The sequence below is a fragment of the Alosa alosa genome, chromosome 11 (genome assembly GCF_017589495.1).
Source record: "Alosa alosa isolate M-15738 ecotype Scorff River chromosome 11, AALO_Geno_1.1, whole genome shotgun sequence".
Lineage (NCBI taxonomy): Eukaryota > Metazoa > Chordata > Actinopteri > Clupeiformes > Clupeidae > Alosa > Alosa alosa.
In genome coordinates, this window is record NC_063199.1 from 25856403 (window position 1) to 25876402 (window position 20000).

The following is a 20000-nucleotide window of genomic DNA, read 5'->3' on the forward strand; positions in this document are numbered from 1 at the left end:
TTTTGGGTGGAGAGCATGTGCAATGGGTGATGATGATGATGATGATGAGGGAGTCATAAAAACGAAACACATGGAGGGATATCTTATCTATCATGTTGTGTGTGTGTGTGTGTGTGTGTGTGTGTGTGTGTGTGTGTGTGTGTGTGTGTGGTAAGATATCACACACAGCATCTCAAACTTGCCCCTACACTAACATACACCCGTGAGATCAGAAACCACACACTTGCCACATCTTTTGCTATATGCACCTTGTGCTATATGCATGCAGGGCCAGTTCTTCAAAATGATTTTGTTTTTCCTGAACATGCAGATGTGGTCAACCTCAGTCTCTTTCCCAATACTGAGGGGGTACAGTACTTCTCATGCCAGTGATGCAAGAGGAGCTGAAGTGAACGTGAACTGAACTGAACTGAACCCAGGCAAACTGACAGAGAAACAATCAGAGAGAGACAAAGAGAGAGAGAGCGGGAGGATGCATATTAATGCACCTTAAGCGTGCATGTCCCTGCAGTGTAAGTAGCTTTGCAATGGTGAGAGAGAGAGAGAGAGAGAGATGGAGTGAGAGAGAAAGAGATGGAGAGAGAGAGATATGGAGAGAGAGATAGAGTGAGAGAGAGAGAGTGAGAGAGAGAGAGATGGAGTGAGAGAGAGAGATGGAGTGAGACGCCCCAGTGAGAGATGGAGAGGCTTTGCTCTGACTCCTCTGAGATAGACTCCTCTCTGCGTGTCCTCACTGTCCTCTGCAAAGTGCTCGAGAGGTTGCCACTGGACTGGAGCTGACATCTCTCTCTACCTCTGTTTGCCTGTTTTTTCTGTCTCTCATTCACACTCTTTCTGCAACTCTTCCTCTGCTGGTGTCTTTCTTGACAGCGTGCAGTTTTTCTGTTGGTTTGCTTTTAGAAGAGGGTAATGATTGATACATTCCTTAACTTCAGTGTTCAGGTTTGATGGTCAGCATAACTGTATTTGTATTTGCCTGAGGATGGTGTGTGTGTGTGTGTGCGCGTGTGTGTGTGTGCGTGTGTGTGTGTGTGTGTGTATGTGTACTGTGTGTGTGTGTGTGTGTGTGTGTGTGTGTATGTGTGTGTGCACATGTGTGTGTGTGTGTGTGTGTGTGTGTGTGTGTGTGTGTATGTGTGCGTCTGCTTGTGTGCGTCTGCTTGTGTTTGTGTGTGTGTGTGTATATGCGCGGATGCGTGCATGCTTGTGTGCCTCTGTGTGTATGTGTACTGTGTGTGTGTGTGTGTGTGTGTGTGTGTGTGTTGTGTGTGCGTATCAGTTGAAGGACACAGTATTCATTCAGCACAGCAGGATGACCTTAGGTAAACTCCTGTTATTGCACAGTTAGATATTCCCCTCTCTTTCTTCTCTCCCTCTCTTTCTTCTCTCCCTCTCTTTCTCTCTTCCTCTCTCCCTCCTTCTCTCTTTTTCGGGGAGATGGAGCCACCATGAAAGATTGAAAGAAGTCTTTCTGTGTTGCTCTATTTTCAGTCTTCTGCACAGCATGGCAGTGTGTGTGTGTGTGTGTGTGTGTGTGTAGGGAAAGAATGCAGGAAGTGCGAATCCCACTGGACGGCAGCGCTGTTGTTTATTGTTGGTCAGCTGGCATCGGGCAGACACACATGGCAACCAGAACCCGGGCCAGAACTGAGCCAGACCCAGGCCAGGTCAGACCCAGAGGAGGCTCTGCCATTTGAGACTCTGCCCACCAGGGCCAGAGATACCCAGTTTCGTTCTGCTGGCTGATTTTCCGAGTGTCCCAGCCCAACCACCTGTTGGTGCGTGGACAGACTGGTGCTCGGAGGGCCAGTGGAGAACATCTGCAGGAGCCTCCTTCTGGCCTCTGGCCTGGCAGGGGGAAGGGTACACACACATCTAACTGGGACTTAATGTGAGAATCTTAGAAATCAGATTTTAGGTTTATATTATGAGTAATGTTTTTTTTTTTCCTTAACAGACACATTAAACTGGGATTTAATACGGACTTTCGCACTGAATGACTTCGTAGTTCCGTGGCTAAGCGCATAGAAGATTCCTTGACAAAGACAGTGAAGTTTGGTTCCAGATGGTTCTGAGGCACCAGCACCCTCTGGTCCCTGATATCAAAGTCAAAGTCTGCTTTATCTATAATAAGATACGATACAATAAGATACGATACAATATGATACGATACAATACGATACAATGCAATACGATACAATATGATATGATGCGATATGATGCTCTACGATATGGCACAGTATATCCAGAGACTTTCTCATGAGGAGTCACAGCACTCAAAAAATCCTCCATAGAAATGCATGGGGTTAGTTTGTAACACCAAGGTGGCAGTTGTCTACACATATGCCGCCCCTTCTGCTGCAAAAAAGTCAACATTTGAATACATTGTGTCAATCATGTGGTGTGATCTCTAGATGCCCGATAAGTGCCCAAAAAGCATTACAATATGGCCGGCGAGTGGAGGGACTTGCCTAAAAGGACTTTGGTACATCTTATTGTCCTAGTGTTAATTTCGTCAGACGAGACGAGAGGAAATATGTTCGTCAACAACCTTTTTTTTCATGACTAAGACGAGACGATGACGAGACGGCAGTAATGTCCTGAAACACTGACTAAGACTATCTTAAGATGAATTATTGTTGACTTAAAAAAAGAGACTAAAATGTTTTGCATGAAATATGAACTAAGATAAAATCTCTCTTCATTTTTTGTCTACAAAATGAGAAGACAGAATATCTAGCTGTTACGTTTTCAAAATATTCGAATGAGTTCATACATAACAGCTTTCCCTGTAGGCTAGTCCACGTGCTGTTGCTGCAACCCTGTGGCTGCAACACTAAATTACATGGAACAAGAACACTGGAGATTTCTGACAGAGTTAGCCAACTAACTACCTAAGCTTTATGCCACAATGCTACATACCCAGAAGTTGAAGCTTCTCTCATACAAATTAACATCCACCAGAATGTCCATACAAAATGTTCATCATGTAATGTCAACTATTTAACTAGTTAGACTGATGATGCAAAGTTTGCTAGCAAGTAAGCTAATATGGAAAGTTAAGCTGCAAGTTAGCTATGGCTAAGATGGAGAGTCTGTTTGGGGAATGTGTTGTGTTTGGTAGATATCGCCATCTAGCTTGCGGAGTAAAACATTAATACTTTGGTCTGCGACAGTGTTTCTCAAACTTTTTCAGTTTCAGGACCACTTAACTAACCCTAGCTAAAAAAAAAATTATTAGACCTACTTCAACAGTAGCCTATAATTAGTCTACACTATAGGCCTACTCACTGAACCACCTTGCTTATTGTCTTTGCACTTTGCTTATTGTGTGGATTCATACTGTATGATTTAAACTGGCATATCTTACATAGACAGTGTTGCAGAACTGTTTTTTTACATACAAGTTGGTTCAATATTGCAAACAACTCATCTATATTATATTTTACCCGTCTGCTCGCGGACCACTTGGGATAACTTATGGACCACCAGTGGTTCCCGGACCACACTTTGAGAAACACTGGTCTGAATATGACAGTGGTCCAGTCAAATCTTTTACTGTCTATGGTCAAATCCCAGCCGAGCTATAACTGTAGCTCGACTTACCTGTGCATGTAAACATACTGACTGACAAAAAAAAATCAGAATGAGTAATTATAACAGACGAAGTAGCCCTGTGGACACACAATATTGTTGGAAAATTGAGATGTGTGAAACACTATTTGACTCAAATGGTAATCAGAAATAATTTGTTATAAAAAAAAAGACTAAAATGTGTTGACTAAAACTGACTAAGACTAAGATACCTTTAGTTTTCTTTTGACTAAAACTAGACTAAAATGACGAGACTTTTTATTCGACTAAAACTTGACTAACAAAATGATATTTGAATGACTAAATATGACAAAAGACTAAAAAAGGACATTTCATCACAAGACTAAGACTAAGACTAAATTAAAAATAGGTGACAAAATTAACACTATATTGTCCCACAGGGAAATTTGTCTTTGACTCGTATGCAACTAAAACTGCATTCAGACTGCAAGAGCCTAGTGACAAGAGACCATGTAATGCTACTGTAAATCAGCGATTAGAGCCAAAATAACTACCAGGGATGCGAAACGTAACGATGAGCAATGAACTAATCACAGAGGCTTTACACCCCTCCACTGGCTCTGCATCAGAACCCATGGCTGTGGTTTGTCCGTGGGCACAAGGCCGGAAACCAAGTACTGCAGATAACCAAAGAATATTGGTATATCCTTTACTAATAACCCCACGATCACCAGTGACATTGAAGGGCCTAGCTCCGGCTGGTGTCCGAAGCCTCCTGCTGCCTGCCAAGCCTAATCCTCCTGCAGTCAGTGCTGACTGAGCCTCTCCAAGTGGACTTACTTTGGACAGGATCTGCCACCGATCTGCCTCTGTTCCTCGCAAATCTCTGTTGGCTTGCGAACTGGAAAAATTAAACTTCGATCAGGCCAATCACATCACGAGTCGGTAGGCGGGCTTAACATAATGATGGCAGAGTTGCGACGGTTCGGCGTGAATTTCCTGCTACTTGAAAACAAAGAAGATGGATGTTGCTTTTGGCGAACAGTGTGACACGAGTTAAGCTTTTTTTTAATTGGCAAAAATTTGAACAACTAGCCAACTAGCTTCGCTGGTGGGAAAACGCATGGGACTCATGAGTTGTAGCGCTATCCTATTGCGTGCAGAGGGAATTTGAAAGAAAACCGTTTATCCCGCCCCTCGGACTAAGCACTGTGAATGGTGAGTCCCCAGACCCTACATCTTGATCTCTGGTCATCTGGCTCGTCAGGCTACTGCAAGGGCATTCAACCATTGCAGTCTTCCTGTTCTGATCTTCCTCTTGCAGTTGTTGCTCTGCTTGTTGACATGACTGTGGGGTTGTGTGTGACTGTTCTGTGTACGACTGTGATGCGTCTGTTTCTGGCCTCGTCAGCCTGTCATCACCTCTGTGTGTGTGTGTGTGTGTGTGTGTGTGTGTGTGTGTGTGTTTGTGTGTGTGTGTGTGTGTGTGTGTGTGTGTGTGTGTGTGTTTGTTTGTATGTATGTTTCTGACCTCGTCAGCCTGTCATCACTTCTGTCTTTCGCCATCCTTATTTCCCTGTTCATGGGTGATTGTATCAGCCTGTGATTCGGTCTGTCTTTGGTCTGTCTAAATCTGTCCTTCTCTCTCTGCTGGACCCACCAGCTTTCAGTTTGACACTAACTCCCTGTTCCTTACAGCCATGGCTGGACAAGCCTAAGGCAGTTGGTTAGGTATGCTGGCCTTCTTCAAGAGGCCTTCTTCTTTACCAGCCCGCTAGATATTCTGTGTGTGTGTGCGTGTGTTGTGTGTGTGGGGGTTTTTGTGTGTGTGTGTGTGTGTGTGTGTGTGTGCGAGCTTTCACTGCTAATGAGCCTTCTCTACAAATGGTACAGCCCTAAACCTTAGACAGTTTCTCTCATTCTGTACACACACACACACACACTCACACACACACACACACACACACAGATTACTGAACATCGGTATGTTTACCTTCCGTCAGCTGTAAGTGCGTTGCATAACTGTGGTGATATACTAAGGACACACACACACACACACACACACACACACACACACACACACACACACACACACTCACACACACACACACCGCTCTCCCCACCCCTCTTCTATCAAAGGTCGGACTCCGTCTGCAAAGGGTCGTGGGAGTTTGGTCCCGTGCTTATTTTAAGCTGGTTGTTTAGTCCAGCGGTAGCGATGTGAGTGCTCCTTTAAAAGGCCACTCTAAATTTGTGGAACAATTTGCTTTTGCCTTTTTAAGTGTCTCTAGTCCACTGTGTCTCCTAAATGGGTCTCTTGTGTCAGGTTAAATTGGGAATTCGAAAATAGATGGCTAATCCAAAGGGGCACTTTCCCTCGGCTTGCTGTGGGATAATTTTGATTAAAGTCGTTTCCCGCATCCCATTCTCTCAGTGTCCAAGGACATGGTTAGGTTTAGGAAGAATTTGTAATATTTTCATTTCTAGATACCCTACACGTTAGGGTGTCTGTGATATTAGGTGCATATATTCATTACCAAACTGTGTGTGTGGTGGGGGGATTGCATTCAAAGCATTCAAATAAAAATGTGTATATGTAAAACTTAATTCAAATAAATGTGAATATGTAAAACCTAATTCAAACTCTTGATAGTCGTGTTTGCATTCCCGGGTGTTTTTCCACAGAGTGTAGTCTTTTCATATTCTGAGTGTGTGTTTTGAATCTGCAGAGATGTGCTACAGTGCTGTTTTTCAGTGTTGTTTTTCATCAGAGGAAGTTGAGTCATTCTCGTGGCGTCAAGGCCATCGGGGAGTCAGCAGGGTTAGACTGCGGGCTCTCTCACATGTGGACGGTGTAATGTGCTCAGGTCATGTGACTCCACTGGCCAGTCATAGTGTGAACTAATCCTAAAGGAATCCTGTGCAAGAACTTTCTGTATAGTTTTGTCAGTGTGGATGTGTGTGTGTGTGTCTGTGGGTGTGTGATTTTAAGTGCATGTGTTTTTGTGTTAATTTGTATGTATGAGAGGATGTGAGATGAGCTCAACACTCAGATATGTGGAATTATCACATATCACAGGCACGCACACACACACACACACACACACAGACATGCATGACGAGCATGGGTACAAGAGGGAAACCCTTTGTTTTTGTCAGGTGTGAGGAAATGGTTTGACATTGTGTGTGTGTGTGTGTGTGTGTGTGTGCGCATGTTAACCCGTCAATGAAACTATGTACAGTATGTACTATTCTCTGTGTTGTAAAGCTGCTGTAAGAGTAAGATGCACTGAGTAAGCATGCCAACGGATGGAGCAAAGTATGTGACACATGGTCTGGATGACCATGTGACTGCCTGTGTGTTTGAGAGAGGCACAAGAGAGTGAGAGAACATGTATATACTGTATATACTGTACTGTACTGTAAAGAATTAAGAGACCACTGCACATTTTCACACAAGTCATTCTACGTTTGTATTCAAATTAGTGGTCTCTTAATTTTGAATATTACCGTTAACTTATTTGAATGTCACTCAGTAACCGTAGGATGACATCAGAAAAATGTGCAGTGGTCTCTGTTAACTAATTTGAATGTCACTCAGTAACCGTAGGATGACATCAGAAAAATGTGCAGTGGTCTCTGTTAACTAATTTGAATGTCACTCAGTAACCGTAGGATGACATCAGAAAAATGTGTAGTGGTCTCTGTTAACTAATTTGAATGTCACTCAGTAACCGTAGGATGACATCAGAAAAATGTGCAGTGGTCTCTTAATTATGACCGCCAAGCAAGGTAAGCGGGCGGTCATATAGGTTTAATCAGATTTTTTTTTTTTTTTTTTTTTCGCATGTCCAAATTTCCGTCAATGATTCCGGGACACTGAAAGACCGGGGTAGACAAAACTTGGTGGGCATGTAACCCCCATATGGATAGCATGGAACCATCGTTTTCGTTTTGATCTGTAGCCCCCACGCTGGACTGCACCCCCGAAAGGAGGGTAGGGCAGACACAGTTTTTCTGTGAATATCTCGAGAACCGTAAGGTTTAGGAGGACCATTATTTTTGTATGTTGATCTCAAGGGGCCATGTCAACGATTCCATAACCACTCATTTCATGTATAGCGCCACCTAGTTAAACACAAAAGTAAAAATGAGGTGGTGTAATTGAAGGTATCTGTGACCTAACATAGTCAAACTGCACGAAATTGGAAGTGTAGGATCATTATGACACCCTCTGTATGCACGCCAAGTTTTGTGGAATTCCGTTCATGGGGGCCACACAATAAATTAATTTATGTTACTATACACCAACTGGCCTGTAGGTGGCCGGAGACAGTTTTCTGTGAATATCTCGAGAACCGTGGGGCCTAGGAGGTCCACTTTTTTTTGTATGTTGGTCTTAAGGGGCATGTCAACCCATCCCATTACCCACTTATTTCATGTATAGCGCCACCTAGTTAAAAATTAAAAGCATAAAATTAGGTGTTTTCATCTCAATATCTCTGGCTGACAAGGTCAAAACTGCACAAAATTAAAAGTGTAGGATCATTATGACACCCTCTGAATGCATGCCAAGTTTTGTGTACTTTTCGTTCATGGGGGCCTTACAATAAAATAATTTATGTGTACATTTAGTGGCATTACACCAACAAGGATCCCAGGACACTGAAAGACCGGGGTACACAAAACTTGGTGAGCATGTACCCCATATGGATAGCATGGAACCGTCATTTTTCGTTTTCATCTGCAGCCCCAGCTGGACTGGACCCAAAGGAGGGTGGGGCAGACACAGTTCTCTGTGAATCTTTTATGGTATGTTGGTCTCAAGGGCCCACATAAACCTGGCTCATAATCACTCATTTGTGATTTGCCCCGGTAAAAAATGAAAATCAGTAGGATTAAAGAAAGCCAAAATAAATATTCATCATCATCATCATGGCTGCATTTTCAGTATTGGCAGAAGTAGTCGTTTGTCCACTAGATGGCGCATCGTTGCAGTGAGGCGTAATTTTGTTGGAAGTTAAAAGGGTTGGAAAAACAATGGACGCTTCATACAAGGACTGTAATTTACGTTGCGAACATCTAATAAGGATAGGACGATGTTCACATGAAGTGTAATTCCCATTTCTTCTTGAAGCGAAATAAATCTGAGGATGTTTATCGGACATGCTTGGTTTTACTGCAGGCACGTTAATCTTGTAATATCAATAAGGACCTAGGTAATGTTACCGTTAGCGTTGGTTGAGTGATGGAGGCATTTGATTTATTGCATTTGTAGAAAACTATAAATGCGGTTATACCAAGCAAATGTATAGCAGCACTGTTTGTATCTTTCGACTGTCATTTATTGCACGTGCTACAAAATCATTCTGTGCAATGGAAGATTTTACCAACGTTACACCGGGTCTGATGCAGTTTTGCCTATACATGCTTGAGACTGAGACGCCTGTTTATTTTGTTTTAAGTCGTGCAGGGTGTGAGAGGGGAATCGATGTGCTTTGATTACAGCTTGGTAGTTGTAGTCTGTGAAATTAAAAGATCAGTGTGTGTGAAGTATCCAAACAATGACACCTTCATTTCATTATGGCTGTTTTAGCAAAACACCTTAAGCTACTGTGTAGTAGGTCCCATTTAGAAGTGGCTACTTCATTTTATGCTTTCATTGACTCATGGAGCTGCGTGAATGTTATTACAACTTTTCGCCCACGATATGACAGTTTAAGTCCGGCTTTTGATACTGTAAGGCGTAAGCCATTGGTTTCAAAGGAGATTTTATTTTGTCGCCATAGCCTATTGACAATTTATGTTGTCAATAGGCCTACCTTATAATCCTACCTGTAGCTTAGGAAGCTAACAACTTTCTATTAGGATCTAGTTTGTTAGTTACCGTTTTGTCATAACTCCCTGATGCATTTTTGCATTTAGAATAGCCAGAGCGTGTATATCTCAATGGAAAATTAAACAATATCGGGTGCCTATGGACTAGGCTGGGTGAACCCAGCCTGATCTGCCCGCTATTTATTTTTTGATTTCTTAAAAGATTGAGCTTGGTCTGATGAAAGCCAGACTAGCCATGGACCTCAGTTAAACAATGCAAGGGAACATGAATCAGCCTATATTTGCACTAACAATAACGGACAAAAAGCTCTTCAACGTTGGCCCGTTAAAATGTGTATGAACAGTCTAGCACGATTTCATCAAGGCCCATTTGGACATGTCAGTTATTTGCACCACTGGTTAGATGTAAAACAGCACGCCGTTTCAGACTAGGCTACTGTTACTTAATTTGTGCATTAACAATAACGTTTCAGACTACTGTTACTTAATTTGTGCATTGACAATAAAGTATTACATGAACTAAAGATGACTAAAATCTTATGTAGAAGAAGAAACATTCACAAAAAATCCATCCATCCAAAATGACCTTTGTTTTTGATAGCTGTTGAAACGGCATGGAACTGACAGAGATGTTTTTGTTTATAAATACATAAAAATAAATAAATAAATAACATTATGCTGATACCTTTTGCTTTTCCCAAATACAATGTAGCCTACAGGTGTAAGTGACCTTTCATCAATCCAGTTGCAATGGATGAACTGTGATGAACTGCCCTACTTGTGATTGTTTAGAGATTTTAAAGGTTTTATAACAATTCTACATCTTCTTTGGCTATTCTACAATCTATTCACCTTTTCAGCACCAGTAGGGGTACTTTCTGTGCAGCCGACACACACACTCAGGCATGCCAAACAAGCATACACAAAAGTTTCAAGAGTGGGGGATGGAGTAAAATATGGAGACAAATTGAAGTGTGATTTATTTTTCGCTGAACGGATGTACAGGACTGAGCGGCGGTCATATTTTGTACCGCAATGCGGTACATCTAGTTTTTTCCAGAGTTGTATGTGACCATACGTAAAAACATCTATGTCCAGTATGTATAGCATATATGAGTTGTACTCACACAGACTTGTGTGAGTACTTGTGGTAATGGACACTTCAATATCAGTAATCAGAGGGCTTTCAAGAGCTTAACTGAAGCTCAAATATTTACGTTTACATCTAACATCTACCTGTGAGACTTTGTGTGTGTGTGTGCGTGTGTGTGTGTGTCTGTGTGTGTGTGTGTGTGTGTGTGTGTGTGTGTGTGTGTGTGTGTGTTTCGGGTTGGAGAATGGGATGATTTGATCACCTTGGAAGGGTCAGTGATGGGTCATGAGACTGTTTGTTTTGAGACTGAACTAGTTCACCTGAGTTCACCTGTGTGTGTGTGTGTGTGTTTGTGTGTGTGTGTGCGTGTATGTGTGTAAGTGTGCCTGTGTGTGCATGTGGTTCGGTGTATAGTCCTGACATAGAGAATCATATGGTAATGTTTTTCAAAATTATTTGGGCTGAAACTAGTGGAAGAAATTGTTTTCATTTCATCATTTCCTTGCCCATTCCACAATTGTGTTTTTTTTTGTCTGCACAGCATTTCTGTTTAGTGTGCATGACTCAAGACTAAACAGAGGCTCTGTGAGGTGGAATTGCTCACATGTGGGACAGATTTGCCCTCCCTGCTTTCTTTCCTCTCGTTCTCTTTATCTATTTTGTATCCTTTCATCTCTTTCTCTCATGGTCTCTCTCTCTCTCTTTGTCTTTCTCTCTCCCCTTCTCTCTATCTGTCTCTCATTCAGTTGCATCCCATGTCTCATGTTGCTCTCCCTCTCCTCACTGTTTGATTTATAACGGCATCAACAGTATTCTACAAAACTGCTGAAATGTAGATATTTCATATGTGAAACAGACTGTTGGATTATCTTGGTTTCCTGCCACTTGGACTTTCTGCACACAGTGTGAATTTTCTTCTTCTTTTTCCCCTCCTCCTCCTCCTCCTCTCCCTCCTCCTCCTCCTCCTCCTCCTCCTCCTCCTCCTCTCTCCCTCCCTCCTCCTCCTCCTCCCTCCTCCTCCTCTCCCTCCTCCTCTCCCTCCTCCTTCTCCTCCTCCTCCTCCTCCTGCTCCTCCTCCTCTCCCTCCTCCTCCTCCCTCCTCCTCCTCCTCCTCCTGCTCCTCCTCCTCCTCCTCTCCCTCCTCCTCCTCCTCCTCCTCCTCCTCCTCCTCCTCTCCCTCCCTCCTCCTCCTCCTCCTCCTCCTGCTCCTCCTCCTCCTCCTCCTCCTCCTCCTCCTCCTCTCCTCCTCCTCCTCCTCCCTCCTCTTCCTCCTCCTCCTGCTCCTCCTCCTCCTCCTTCTCCCCCTCCTCCTCCTCCTCCTCTCCCTCCTGCTCCTCCTCCTCCTCCTCCTTTCCCTCCTGCTCCTCCTTCTCCTCCTCCTCCTCTCCTCCTCCTTCTCCCTCCTCCTCCTTCTCCTCCTCCTCCTCCCTCCTGCTCCTCCTTCTCCTCCTCCTCCTCTCCTCCTCCCTCCTCCTCCTCTCCCTCCTGCTCCTCCTCCTCCTCTCCTCCTCCTCCTCCTCCTCCTCTCCCTCCTCCTCCTCCTCCTCCTGGTATTTACTTCAGGATTGGTACTACTTTTTAGCCATTCAGCACAGACTGTCTGAAGGTATTCCTCTGGGATGGCTAATTAAATCTCTCTTTCTCTCTCCATCCCTCTCTCTCTCCCTCTCTCTCTCTCTCCATCCCCCTCTCTCCCTCTCTCTCTCCCCCCCTCTTTCCAGCAGTGGGCAGTGAGAGTGTTGGTCAGGTGAGCAACAGCAGGAAAAGCAGCACCAGCAGCAGTGATCAGAGTCAGGGGGTCAATGGAAGCAGGTCAGGCCGCCGGCCTCTTCTACAGCCCAAACCACAAGGTATGCACACACACACACACACACACACACACACACACACACACACCATCCTCAGGCAAATACAAATACAGTTATGCTGACCATCAAACCTGAACACTGAAGTTAAGGAATGTATCAATCATTACCCTCTTCTAAAAGCAAATCAAGAGAAAAACTGCACGCTGTCTCACAACCCTTCTTAGCCCAGTCTTATGTACATTTTAGAGGTAGAGAGCAAGTCTCCATGGTAGAGTGCTGCCACCCTTTGACTATTCATGTACACTGCAGGGAAGACATTTCAGCTTGAAATCTACTGGGTTGAAAATGAGAGAGAGAGAGCACAAAACATTGTTATATAATAAAATATTGGAGAACCCTTTTGCAATTATGTAAGCACATCACCAAATATTGGAGAACCCTTTTGCAATTATGTAAGCACATCACCAAAAAACAATACAACTGATCTCAGCTGGTATTCTGTCTATAATGGAGTGGAATGGAGATTTCTAAGTGACCCCAAACTTTTGAACGGCAGTGTATATGTATATATAGGTTCATACTTAAGCTTTCATAAAGTTCCACCTTTTGAGCTGTTAATACATCAAAATATCAAATCACCCCATATATAAACCCAATTCCTTTCATGGTTGGCATCTGTTTGTCCCACAAATTACAGCAGTACGATAGTTCAAATCATTAACATTTCCTTCATAATTAAATGAACGTTTCTGTTAGTGTTAGTAGATATATTATAGTCACATTATGGCATGCAACAGTGTTTGCATTTACTCTCTCATTCTCACTCTCTCTGGGTCCCTCTCTCCCTTTATATCCGTAGTGCCTCCTAAGCCAGCCCATCTGCAGAGTCCGGTGACGACTCCCACACACCCCCTGAACCGGACCCCACTGGCCAGATCTCAGATGGAGGACCGAGGAGGAGGAGCAGGAGCAGGAAGAGGAGGAGCAGGAGGAGCAGGAGGAGGTGCGGCAGGGAGAGGGCGAGTAGCAGGAAACGGGACAGGAGTTGGAACAGGAGGGGCAGGTGCAAAGGGCAGAGTGCTGGACCTCATCAGCCGCTTCGAGGAGGGCAGGTAAAAACCTACAGTCGCATCATATTCACTCTCTCTCTCTCTCTCTCTCTCTCTGTGTGTGTGTGTGTGTGTGTGTGTGTGTGTGTGTGTGTGTGTGTGTGTGTGTGTGAGAAGAGTTGTTTCTGTAGGGATTAGGTGTGTTTGAGAGGAGTTGTTTCTGTAGGGGTTAGGTGTGTTTGAGAGGAGTCGTTTTTGTTGGGGTTAGGTGTGTTTGAGAGGAGTCATCCCTGATGTCATGAGACAGGATGGAGGGTGGAGCTGTGCGTAGCAGGTCATTGATGTCAGAACTGAGTCACTGCTGGCCATGTGTGACATAAACCATGTTTACATGGACACTTCTATTCCGATTAAAAACGGAATAACGGCTCAATCAGAATAAAAATTGTCATATAAACACCTTAATCGGAATTAAAATTCCTGATCCGATCACAATGAAAGAGGTGGTGTAGTCCGCTCCTATTCCAAATAAACACCCATGTATATGGTCATTCGGATTCACTGTATCTTTTCAAGGAAAAGTAGGCAACAACGGCTATTCTGATCAAAGATTCTAAAGCGCTTGAGAGCACCTGATCGGAATAGAACGTACCCAATGTAAACAGACGGCACAAATTTTTCGGAATAGTTTAATCGGATCAACAAAAAAAACTGTCCCTGTAAACGTGGCTATAGACAAATGGGAGTTGAGAGATGGAAGGTGTTCACTGTTCAAGTTTTATAAACAGCAGCCATAGAAAGCTCGTCTATGACAGGGAGGCTACGCTCAGTGGCCTGAGACGATCGTAGTTCTTTAAACTCTTTAAGCTCCCTCTACGTCTGCTGTCTCAAAGCAGTACTTTGACCTCCCATTTGTGAGGCTGAGCACAGTTGTGTTTGTAGGGCAACTAGTCTGGCAACTGTCTGGTCAGTTATCAGTGTGCCAAATGGGATCACTGGTTTTATTGATGATTGGAGTTTTCACAACAGGGCAGTTGTGTGACAGGCTTGTGCTTTGGTTTTTATTTGTGTGTGTGTGTGTGTGTGTGTGTGTGTGTGTGTAATCCATTGAAAGAAGAGTACATTTTGTTGTTTTGTGGAAGTTAATTTCTGTGCTTTTAAATCTCTAAAGAAAAAAAACTCCACACCAAATTATTATATATTGAGGCAAATTCAACACCCGTGCTAAGATAAGTTTACGGAGCTAAACAGAAAACATTCCTGGATTTTCAATCATGTTTTTCTCAATGCACTTGAACCTTGTATATTCTCAGATTCTTCCATCCTCAAAGCCTGTGTGTTTCCACTCAGAGCAGAGAGCTTGTCTCCTCAGGTTTGGTCTTGATGATCTGGAAGTAAGTGTCTTCCATGTGTTGATGCTAATGTTTGTTTTGTTTAAGTGAAACAAAATGGGCAATCTTGGGGCATCTTGGGACAAGCTGCTGTAACAACAAGCATAAACAAGTATTTTCCATGCACAAGAAAGATGGAACAAGAATAAGACAGAGGTCCCATAAAAGAGGGACAAAAAAGAAAGAAAGAATGTGAATAAAGACAGAAAGAGAGAGAGAGTGAAAAGAAGGGAGAAAAAAGAGAGAATGAATGCGTGAATAAAACAAAGAAAGCAGAAGTTGGCAAGCCACCTCCCACACCGCTCTGGTCAGTTGGCTCGGAGGAGGCTTTGTACACAGGATGGGGAGGATTACTGCAGGTCTCTCTCTCTCTCTCTCTCTCTCTCTCTCTCTCTCTCTCTCTCTCTCTCTCTCTCACACACACACACACACACACACACACACACACACACACACACACACACACACACAGAAAGGGAGAGAGGGAGAAAGCGAGCGTGTGAGTGAGAGCAAGAGAGAGAGAGAGAGAGAGACTAATCAGACTAAGCAGTAGGAACTCACGGGCAGGCAGGCTGGCAAACAGCACAAGGATGTGGGAGAGAGTTCAGCGCGCTCCACTGAGGCACAAGCACAAGAGGTGAGCTCCAGAGTGACCATCGCTCACCCTCCATCTACACCGAGCTCTCACACAGCAGACCACGGGGAACACACCTCTTAACTATAGATTAACTATGGTCCATATAGATTAACTACTGCATGCACATGGGCTACTGCACTCATAGGACTCAGGTGGTTACACAGTGGCTTTGATTGTGAGCATAAGCTTCCAGGTTGGTGTTATTTGTTGGATTATTTGTTGGATTATTTGTTTCTGCTGCGTTGTCTTGTGAGTGCAGTAAATGGAGTACAGAGTGTTGTGCATGGAGGAGTATTATTCAGAAAGGCTTCTTGTGCCTCAGCATTCTTTTCTTACCACAGCTCTTGTGAAGGGACGTCATGTCAAATTTTATAGTAGTTTTTTAATGGTGTGTATCAACAGTTGTTTTGTAATATAATGTATTTGTAATAGTATATTTCCTCTCTGCTTATCGGCATGACGACATTCGTGATGGTTTACTAATCTAATCTAATATTAGTTAGTGTTTTTTTTCCTTCGAGGGTTTTGCCTGTTTTAAGCAGGAACAGAATTGAAACAATGCTTCTCTTATGCTGAAGTGTATGTGCGGGCAGTTGGCTCTCTATTAGTGATCCAGGGCAACAGAATGTGTGTGTGTGTGTGTGTGTGTGTGTGTGTGTGTGTGTGTGTGTGTGTGAGATACAGTCTTGTGCAGATGGAGGGTAGACTCAGCTGTTGTGCCTATTGTGTGGTCTGTCTGGCTGTATATTGTGTCAGGAGAGCGATTGCTGAGAAGCGAGTTCTCTGTGTCAAAGTGACTGAAGGTGTGATTGTGTCTGTGTAAAGGCCAATACATCAGCCTCACACTCAACCATAACATTGCTCTGTAGTTAGAAACATACTTTGCTCTCTGTCCTGTGCTGTCACAGTGATATTATAGTGCAATGCTCAGACATCCGAAGCGGTCTCTGTGAAGGTTACCATGAAATGGTGTCATTGATTGATTAATAATGACTTGATTGATTGTCTTCCATGTGAACATTTTAACAGGGTTACTGTAAAACTGTCACTGATTAATGAGTTTTATTAATTAGCTTCTCTATATTAAACAACATAGAAGAATCCATTTGATCAAGAGTCTTATTCAACAAACGTTGGAGCGTGTATTGAGATTTTAGCAAGCTAATAAGCTTCCTCAAACAAGAACATCAGCCGGAAAATTCCAGTGCTGTAGATTTATATTCTGAAGCCAAGATTTACATTCCAATGAGAACCCTTCAGGCACTAAACTTCTGCTACTAGTAGTTGCTTCATGATGATTTGGCAGACACAAGCATATCAAATATCCTGTGAGCTAGTTAGTCCTAGTCTGTTGACGGACTGAAGGTATAAGTGCTATAAGTTTCCTGTTGGCAAGAACCGGAGGAGGAAGTCTACATCTTTACTCGTTTCCTCTTCCCAACACTTGTGCCAGCTGAGGGTGACACATTATGTACAGTAGCAAGGAGCAGAGAGTCTCCCACTGAACGCTCTCATTGTTCTGTCATTTCAGACTGAGGCGGCTTACACACACGTACACATGCACGGTCATACACACTATACCCCCCCATGTCACACACACACACACACACACACACATACTCACACATACGGTCACTATACCCCCTCATGTCCATCCTGTTTGTTATGTGAGGAGATGAAGAGTGTGTGTTTGTGTATTTACAAGTCAGTGAGTTCCTGTATAAGTGCAGATGTGTTACGAGAAAGTCAAGCTTGTCATCTTTGCATATCTAATGTGTATGTGTGTGTGTGTCAGACTTATTCAGAAGAAACTACATAAAAAGTGCACAATGTTGTAGATTGGTGACTTGATCCAGTACCTGATCATTAACTCATGAACATTCACACACACACACACACACCCATAGACAGGAAGACCTGTCTGACCCTAAAGACAGGTGGAGTATAGACCGGGAAGCAGCTGCAGGATGTGTGTGTGTGTGTGTGTGTGTGTGTGTGTGTGTGTAAGATAAAGAGAGTGGAGGAGAGATTGGTAATGATAATTTACTGGTAAAAGTTTGTAATGAAGAGACAACTGTTTCATGTCAGTTATATTGCAGAAACTTGCTTGTGTGTGTTTGTGTGTGTGTGTGTGTGTGTGTGTGTGTGTGTGTGTGTGTGTGTGTGTTGCTTTGTTTCACCTATCCCACTTGTGGTAGACTTGCTTGTGTGTGTGTGTGTGTGTGTGTGTGTGTTGCTTTGTTTCACCTATCCCAGACTTGCTTGTGTGTGAGATGTGAGATGTATGCGTGTGGGTATGGGTAAGTAGTAGTGTGTGGATAAGTTGTATGTTATATGTCTGTGTGTGTGTGTGTGTGTGTGGGGGCATGTAGAAGTGGGCCATGATGGTTCCCACAGGATCTACAGTAGCAGTGGTGTCCTACCTCTCCTTTCTCTCTACCCTCCTCTCCTCTCCTTTCTTCTCTATATCTCATCTGTCCTCTCCCTCTCTCTCTAATCTATATCTCATCTCTTCACCTGACTCTCTTTTCTCATCTTCCTGTCATTCTCTCTTCCTCTTTCTCACACACCCACACTCACACACCTCTCTTTGTCTCACACACAGACACACACACACACACACACACACACACACACACACCATGCTCTGCAGTAAGCCCAGAGTGTCTCTCTCCTCTCTGATTGGTTTAGTTATTTTTTTCCCAGCTGCCCTCTAACTTCTCTCTCTCTCTCTCTCTCTCTCTCGCCTCCTCAGTAACACAGACGGTAATAATAAGGTGAGCCCCAGTGGCTCCCCCCTCAAGCAGATCAGCCGGTCGGCCAACTGCAGCCCGTTGCACAAGGGAACTGGACCTCCTCCTCTGCCCAAGGAAGGGGGCTCAGTGCCAGTCACGCCGCTCCACAATGCCCCCAAGCCCCCAAAAGCTGCTGCCAACGGTCTGCCAGCGCGCATGGACGGCGGGGGAGCACACGCAGCGGTCATGGTGAACGGAGACGCAGGGGATGACAGCCAGGAGACGGACGGGAGCGTCCTCGACACACTCACCGCACACACACCGCACGAGGCAGAGGAGCAGAGAGGAGAGAGGAAGGAAGAGGAGCAGCAGGAGCAGGAGGAGGAGGAGGGAGCGAGGGACCAAAGCGACGAAGGAGAGCAGCAACATGAAGCCAGAGATGACACCACAACCATGGATAGAAAGGTAGAGGTGTGTGTGTGTGTGTGTGTGTGTGTGTGTGTTAAAATATTTTGTGACTGTCTCCTTGAGTCAGAGGTTTATTTTTATCTTGTATACCTCACAGATATATTTCAACTGGTTGCATGACACACTTTCTCTCTCTCTCTCTCTCTCTCTCTCTCTTTCTCTTTCTCTCTTTCAATTCAATTCAATTCAATTCAAAGTTGCTTTAGCATGCCTGTGTGGGAACAGTGTTGCCAAAGCTATTGTTACATACATTCCCTCTCTGTCAGTCTTCCTAGAGAGTGATAGAACCTTTGGCGCTACTTGTCTATGTTTGCTTATACCAGATACCATAGATATTTCTGACTGTGTGTCTAAATATGTGTGTGTGTGTGTGTGTGTGTGTGTGTGTGAGAGAGAGAGAGAGTGAGTGTGAGAGAGAGAGGGACAGAGGAAGAGAGGGAGAGAGAAATGGAGAGAGAAGGAGAATGATAGATAAAGGGAGAGGGATAGAAAGACATTGATATTTGACACCTCTTCCCTTTGGAGCCCCACCACTGAGGTCAGAGCTATGGGTCAGAGCAGGCTGCTGCTAACATTAGCATGCTGCTAGAGAACATAACCAACCTGCTGCTAACATTAGCACACTGCTAGAGAACATAGGCCTAACCAACCTGCTGCTAATTTTAGCGCACTGCTAGAGAACATAACCAACCTGCTGCTTAACACTGCTAGAGAACATAACCAACCTGCTGCTAACATAAGCATACTGCTAGAGAACATAACCAACCTGCTGCTAACTTTAGCACACTGCTCAATAACATAACCATAGACCTGCTGCTGGACTCTACACACACAGGAGGCTTCTACTGGGGATTGGGATGGGGGATAGAGGGGAGGGGTTGTGGTTGATATCACACATGTAGGTGTGTATGCCCCAACTCCTCTGTCTGTTTGTGTGTGTGTGTGAGTGAGTGAGTGAGTGTGTGTGTGTGTGTGTGTGTGTGTGTGTGTGTGTGTGTGTGTGTGTGTGTGTGTGTGTGTGTGTGTGTGTTAACTGAGTAGACACCCCTGTGATCCTGAAGGAAACAGTGAGGTTATTCACATCAGCACAGTGAGAGTTGCTGCCTCAGCACATAAACACACACACACACACGCACACACACACTCTCTCTCTCGCTCTCTCTCTCTGTCTCACTTTCTCTCATTTGCACATAAACCTACACACATTCTATTCTCTCCCTCGTTCATGTACGCACAAACACATATTCTCTCTCACACACAGACACACACACACACACACACACACACACACACACACACACACACACACACACAGTAGATGTGATACCCAGCATCTAACTTTAGCAAAGGCTCTTAGGCAGCAGGTAATAGGCCTACTATATGAAAGACTGCCCTGTGTGCTGAGGCTGATGATGGTGTGTGAGTG

At 44.1% G+C, this 20000-nt stretch overlaps 2 protein-coding genes across 10 annotated transcripts in view; one reads left to right on the forward strand and one right to left on the reverse strand.

Annotated features, from left to right (window-relative positions):
* fgd4a (FYVE, RhoGEF and PH domain containing 4a) overlaps nucleotides 1-20000 on the forward strand; it is a 67688-nt gene that overhangs the window by 37505 nt on the left and 10183 nt on the right. For 7 of the 9 annotated variants that reach the window (XM_048256900.1, XM_048256892.1, XM_048256899.1 and 4 more), the window contains exons 3-5: nucleotides 12208-12336; nucleotides 13154-13406; nucleotides 18127-18571. In XM_048256900.1, coding sequence (XP_048112857.1) covers nucleotides 12208-12336; nucleotides 13154-13406; nucleotides 18127-18571 — 827 coding nt within the window. The remainder of the gene's footprint in view (nucleotides 1-12207; nucleotides 12337-13153; nucleotides 13407-18126; nucleotides 18572-20000) is intronic. The other 2 variants (XM_048256893.1, XM_048256896.1) reach the window with 1 other exon arrangement.
* Nucleotides 19531-20000, reverse strand: part of nup205 (nucleoporin 205) — a 36161-nt gene continuing 35691 nt past the window's right edge. Inside the window, exon 43 of the mRNA XM_048256890.1 lies at nucleotides 19531-19546. The gene's annotated coding sequence lies outside the window, so the exon portion shown is untranslated. The remainder of the gene's footprint in view (nucleotides 19547-20000) is intronic.